The sequence below is a fragment of the Triticum urartu genome, chromosome 7A, assembly GCF_056163025.1.
Source record: "Triticum urartu cultivar PI428250 chromosome 7A, HENAU_Tu73, whole genome shotgun sequence".
In the NCBI taxonomy this organism is placed as follows: Eukaryota; Viridiplantae; Streptophyta; class Magnoliopsida; order Poales; family Poaceae; genus Triticum; species Triticum urartu.
The window spans coordinates 349,121,891-349,128,699 of record NC_141879.1 but is presented as its reverse complement, the minus strand read 5'-3'; the positions used below and the strand labels follow the sequence as shown (position 1 = coordinate 349,128,699).

Genomic DNA, 6,809 nt, shown 5'->3' with positions numbered 1-6,809 from the left:
TCGGTGGCTAAAATCTCTTGCGACTTATTCTGCATTACGCGAAGGATTGACTTCCACCCAATCAGGTGTTTACAGCCCCTAGTCCGGAAAAACAAACAAGGGGCTGCGCCTATACTCCCATTTTATCAAACTCCTATGGCTAAGTGAGGGTGATAAAGCCACAGAGTCCGATTGCCTGGTTCGATGCACTAAACACCTCCTTCAAGGACCAACCGCTTGGGTCAAGTGTGTTTATGTTCCAATCCGAACACCCCCGTACTATCTACATGGGGGCTGAAGCCGACGACTCGCCAACTCTCAGATTTAAATAAACGGCCGCACAGGAAGAAATATTTTCAAAAAACAATAAGAAATATATTACATATAGGCTTTGTTGCATAAACACAAATACATTCATTCAAAGATAATGTCCTTCGCACACTGGCCCGCTACAATGCTGGAACTTTCCAGTATGTCATCGAAATAGTGCTCGGGCATGTGGTGCTCCTTGCCCTCAGGCAGCCCCTCAGTCGCAAGCTTGACGACGTTCATCTTCGCCCACTGCACCTTGATGCGGGCGAAAGCCATCCGCGCACCTTCGATGCAGACCGATCGCTTTATGACATCAAGCCGAGGACATGCATCGAACAACCGCTTCACGAGCCCGAAATGGCTGCTGGGTACGGCTTCGGCAGGCCGTAGACGGATTACTAAATCCCTCATGTCCAATCCGGCCACCCTATGCAGTTCGGAAAGCTATTTCAGCTGATCGCTGAGGGCCACCTGATGCTCTGGCGCAAGGTATTGCGACCATAACAGTTTCTCCAATGAGCTCGTCTCCTTGACTCGAAAAAACTCCGCAGCATTAGCCACACTTCCAGGCCGATCCGCAAACGCTCCTGGAGAACTCCAAATCCGGGTCAGTAAGAGGTACCTTTTCTGCACAAATTTGCTCTGCATAATAAAGGTCTTACCCGCCGCAATTTTCTTGGCCTCCTGGACCTCCCGGAAGGCGCCCTGGGCTTTTACCTAGGCCTCTTGCGTGCTTTGGCGGGCCTTAGCAAGTTGAGACTCTTGGCCCGCAACCTTTCACTCCAAGGACTCGCACTTCTTTACGGCGTCCTTGAGCTCCTGCTGAACCTCCCAGACCCTTGAATCATGTTTTTTGTGGGCGGATTGTTCCCTCTCCGCCCTCTTCTAGGCCTCGCTCAGAGCCTTTTGGAGGGACTCCACCTTGGCCGCAGCTCCTATGAAGCATCATATTAACGTGATCAACGCAAAAAATTCTCCTCATTTTAATGATCCAAATAGGACATTGCATACCTTGCTTGTCCTCAAGCTGTTTCTTGACGCGGCCGAGCTCTTCATCGGCCTGCTCCGGCCTCTTCTACAATTGGACCACTCCGGCAGAATGGGAGGTCACAGCCAGCATCGACGCCTGCTTATTCATATATACATATATGATTAGTCTCCTGCAAAAATTATTCAATCCTCTGTCCGGAATTTCTTTCTGAACACCGAACAGAGTCTCAGGGGCTACTGCCTGTACTACGGCGTTATTTTTGCATGATTGCATCACGTACCTCAAATCCTATTAGGAGGATGTCACAGGCTTTGGTCAGTCCGCTCTTAGCGGACTGAACCCTCTCAACCACCGTACCCATAAGATACGGTGTTCCTCTACAATGGAAGCACCTTGGAGCGCTTCAAGTAGAGTATCCGGTGCCTTTGGATGGACAGAGGTCACCGGTGGAATAGGTGCAGCTCCTCCTTTCGAAGGAGGCTGCTTACCTGATTCCGGAGCCATACAGGCCTCCGGAATAGTAATCGGCTGGGGGCTGAATTGGGTATGGCCCCTGTCGCCACTCTCTAGGGGGGTCTGCTCCCCCATGTGTTTGGCGCCCGAGGTTTCACCCTCTGGCACCACCTCGCCGGCCTCATGTACCTCTCCCTGTCATGGGAGGGTCCTTCAGGACAACACTTCAGCGTCATCCGTAGTCTTGGGGGAGAAGGCCGGCGGAAGCGACCCACTGTCCATCTCCTTTGGATCCAACGAATTCCCCGAAGATGAGGATCACTGGAGGTGAGTGAGAGCCGGACTGCAGTGCATGATTCAACATATTAAAACCATGAAGCAAAAAGCTGGATATATATATGTGTGTAAGTGCCTATGAGTACTTACGACCCGGCCAGGGGCTTCTTCCTAGGACGCCACTTAGGGCTGCTATCGGTGTCCGATTCGGCATCGTCCGCAGGGGAGACCCTCCCTTTCTTGGACGCCTCTGCCACCAAATCCGTGGAGGCCGCCCTTTTCTTCCTTCCCCCCTCGGGGGGGGATTGCTTTCCTCCTCATCATTCTCGGCAGAGGAGGAGTGGGTTTCGGCGTCTTCGGATATTGTGTCCGAAGTGCCTCTACGGCGGAGGCCGCTTCTTGTTTCCTGGCCCTTCTTCTTGGCCTTCTTCTCCGGCGCGTGGTAAGTTGCCGGAACCAGCATCTTTGTCAGGAGCGAGATGGCTGGGTTTTCAGGCAACTAAGCCGAACACTGGATCCGCTCCGCCTTCTTTATCCAGCTCTGAAAAGACAAATGGAGAAACTTAGACATCTTCCGTGAATGCGCAGGAAGAGATACACCTTGAAGTATGAAGAACTCACCGGACTGGCTAGATGGGTCAGGTCGTATCCACGGTCCTCGGACGTCTGCGGCCACATCTAATTGGCCTTGAAAAGCAGCTTCCAGATATCTTCGTGCGTGGAGCCGAAGAACTGTCGCAAGGTCTGGTGCTTGGCCGGATCAAACTCCCACAGATGGCAAGTCCACCTGGAGCACATTGACGAGCTTGATGTTCTTGTCCACCATGCTCTTAACGCGCGCCTGCAGCGCTGATATCTCGTCTGATGACGACCAGTCCAGCCCCCTTTTTTAGCCAGGAAGTAAGCCGCATCGGGGTCCCAGACTTGAGTTCGGGAGCCGCGGCCCAGGTGGTGTCGCGGAGCTTAGTGACACAGAACCATTGCTTCTGCCACCCCTTGACGGTTTCCACAAAGGTGCCAGCGGGCCATGTGACATTGCATAGTGTGCTCACCATGGCACCTCCGCACTCTGCATGCTAACCATCCACCACTTTTGGCTTCACATTGAAGATCTTCAGCCATAATCCGAAGTGGGGTGGGATGCGGAGGAAGGCCTTGCACACGACAATGAATGCCGAGATGTTGAAGAAAGAGTTCGGCGCTAGATCGTGGAAATCTAGCCCGTAGTAGAACATGAGTCCACAGACGAAGGGGTGGAGGGGAAATCCTAACCCGTGGATGAAGTGGGGGATGAATACCACCCCCTCCTTGGGCTCCAGGGTGGGGACGATCTACCCCTTGGCCGGAAGCCGGTGGGCGATTCCTTGGGCCAAGGACCCCGCTTCCTGGAGCTCTGTGATGTTCCCCTCCGCGACGAAGGAGGCCATCCACTTGCCTTGCGTTCCGAATCTGGACATGGTTAGAGTGCTTTTTGGAGGTGGAAAGGATGGAAGCTTGGGAGCTGGAGCTCAAGAACAGATGGGCAGAGAGGAAGAGGGCGGGGTGAAAGAATGGATCTTTATCCTCTTATAAAGGCAGCGAATATCAAGCGCCTCCCCACTCGCCTTAAAACTCGCCTATTCCCCAAGGGTCGTGCGGACGGTGCGGTTGGATTACCCACGCCCGTATTGATGAGAATCCCGCGGTAAGGGGACACAATCTCTGCTTCGATAAGACGTGCCAATAAAAACCACACCTCGAAATATGGAGCGGGAGGCTAAAAATGGTTCAAAATAATGACCGGGCATGAACGTAACGTCTCACTACCAAAAGTTGTCAGTAGATGGGACTTGTGAAATATTATACTCTTTGAGGCTATGTGGGGTGCCTGTCTTGCAGAGCTGGACATATCCTCTGTTCAGGGACTACTTTGAAGTATTTGGAGGAGGAACCCGCCTTGCAATGCCTAAGACAATCTGCACGCTGGACACCTCATCATTGAAGCCTAGTTCAGGGGCTACTGAGGGAGTCCTGGATTAAGGGTCGGGCGTCCGGACTATATGACATGGGCCGGACTAATAGGCCTTGAAGATGCAAGATAGAAGACTTCCTCCCGTGTCCGTATGGGACTCTCCTTGGCGTGGAAGGCAAGCTTAGCATGCGGATATGGATATTCCTTTCTCTGTACAACCCTAGCCCCCTCCGTTGTCTATATAAACTGGAGGGTTTTAGTCCGTAGGGGCAATCATAATCATACAGGCTAAACAATTAGGGTTAAGCCATACGATCTCGTGGTAGATCAACTCTTGTAAACCCTATACCCATCAAAGTCAATCAAGCAGGAGTAGGGTATTACCTCCATTGAGAGTGCCCGAACCTGGGTAAAACATCGTGTCCCATGTCTCCTGTTACCATCAATCCTTAGACGCACAGTTCAGGACCCCCTACCCGAGATCTGCTGGTTTTGACATGGGCAACGTCCTTCCGCGAGCCAGCCAACATTTTAGAACACAAAAATGACCAAAATATAATTAATTACGCATGGTCTTGACTTGTTGTGCTCGCACTGGTAGTAGGAACTAGAGGTTTTTCTTCATTTATAACTCTCCTCACATTTTTTTGGCTTTGAAGTGAATCATGGTTGTGCACATTAACTATGAATGTGCAGATACCTGTGAACATGAGTTTGATGTGGAAGTTGAATTTGGAATGTCGGGCTTGCGCATGAACTATAGCATGCCCAATGCTTCGTCTGTTATTGTTTGGAAAGTAATTGTTGTTATTACATGACCCGAAAAAAATTATTTTGTGCCACATCAGTGGATGCACGGACATCACAACAGGCATGCTGACTGGATAAACATTTGAACCTAGCTATTATGAAGGAAAATTTGTATTGACAACAGTTTTAGATAGCAGGAGACGCCTAGCCTGCTCTGCCTCTGCTAGCTTTATTTCTGGCTTCTTCCATCTCTTCTTTGGCTTGGGTGAAGAGAGCATCTGATTGCTCTTTTCGCTTCTTTAGGAACTCAGCTACATTCTTAAGGGCTGCTGCACGCTTTCTTTCAGCCTTTACTAGAGCCACGAGGACACGAACAACTGACGACTCCACCTGGCTTGTGTGTAATCCAGCATCATCTGGGAATTTGCACCTTGTGTCTAATCTAGCATCATTAGGGAACTAAGCACCTTGTGTGTAATCCAGCCTCATTTTGGAAAGATGATCTTGAGGTTGACCATACTTCCCTCCTCGCAGGAACTGTATCCTGACATGAAGTTACTTCTTTTTTAGATCAATACTCAGAGCAACCTAGATACATTTAGTAGAAGCTAGATAAACAGGACTCGGAGAAGTGAATTCAAAAGGAAAAATATAAAAATAGACTACAAGGTGAGAACACCCACTTCCTACATCAAACTAAAAACAAAAGCATTAGGAAAATTAAGACTCTTCTTATTACACATCGAAGAACACGAGGCTAAGAGAAACAAAAACTACAACATATACACATCGAGGAACACGAGGCTAAACGAAAGTAATTGAAAGGGTGTTACTTACCAAAGCTCGTTTTACAGGTTCGGTGCAGCTCCTCTTTAACTTGCCATGCTCCTTGAAGATGTCCCCAATATCCGGTGTTTGGTCTTCATTGCTCTTCTACATCTTCGCACTCGTGGTTTTAAAATCTCAACATGGCAAGAAAAATATACTACTAGTAATACTCACGCATCTTGTGGGCAACATTAAAGCACTCGTTTGCCATGTTAGAGCATCTCCAACGGAAGCGCAATGCGCGGCCCTTTAAAAAAGTGTTTACAGTGCTGAGATCGAGAAGTAGAGATAGAGAGTAGAGAGTAGAGAGTAGAGGATAGTTCTCAGCATAGATATATCATAGATAGATAAAAAAATTGATAGTTCAACTACTCCTCATCGTCCGGCTCCTACTCGGTGATGTCCTCCTCCGACTTCTCAATGTAGGCGTGAAGATACTGATCGTCGTCGGATTCCCAGGGCGACGCTGCTCCTAGCCTCATGTTGAATTGAGCGTCTACTTTTCACGTACGCTTGTCCTCGCAATAGGCGGCTCGCTCCGCCCTCCTATTCTCCCTCTCTGCCCTCCTTTGCGCGTAGAACTGGCGCTCGTTGATGATGTCCTGCGGGAAGCATTGGCGCCATAGTGCCATGGCTTGCTCGTCCATCTCGACGATGTCGAGACGGTGCTCCCGCCTCTGGTTGCCGTGACGATCCTTGTCGGTGATAAGCCGCGGCAGAGGCGCGTGCTCCTGCGCCCGCTCCCGCGTCAGCACATTGGGGAAGTTCAATGTTCTATGAGACCACCGGAGGCGCCACGCCGCTGCATCGTACGCGCGGGCGGCCTCATTGGTGGTGTCGAAATTGCCGACGCCGAGGCGCATCCCGCGGAACAGGATCTCGGCGGAGAAGCCGCCGGAGGGGTGCGTGCGGACGCCGCAGTATCCCCAAGTTTCCCGGCAACGCGGTGGCATGGTGGCGCGGCGGCGGAGAGGCGAGAAAGAGCAGGGAGAGAGCGGTGGCGAGGCACAGAGTGGTGAGAGAGCGGTGGCAAGGCATAGAGCGGTGGGAGGGCGTTGGATTTTATAAAGCACGCCGGACGCCGCGCACCAAAACTAGCGTGCGTCCGGCCGCTTTTTCCCGCGTGCACGCGATCCTTTCCCGACGTCCTTGCTATCTCTACTCTCTTCTCTACTGTTATATTTATTTTATATTTTATATTTATCCCTACTTCTCTACTCTCTACTTTTTATCTTTTACTAGCAAGATGCCTGTGCGTTGCACGGAACG

General features: G+C 50.7%; 1 protein-coding gene across 1 annotated transcript; it reads right to left on the bottom strand.

Moving 5' to 3' along the window:
- Positions 1–6,043: 6,043 nt before the first annotated feature.
- LOC147959566 (uncharacterized) lies at positions 6,044–6,493 on the bottom strand. The gene has a single exon (XM_087532736.1). It carries the CDS (start codon positions 6,491–6,493, stop codon positions 6,044–6,046), a length of 450 nt encoding a protein of 149 aa, XP_087388862.1.
- Between the last annotated feature and the right edge of the window lie 316 nt (positions 6,494–6,809).

Coding starts and splice junctions, on each gene's coding strand:
- LOC147959566 (XM_087532736.1), bottom strand. CDS start 6,493: ATGCCACCGCGTTGCCGGGAAACTTGGGGATACTGCGGCGTCCGCACG.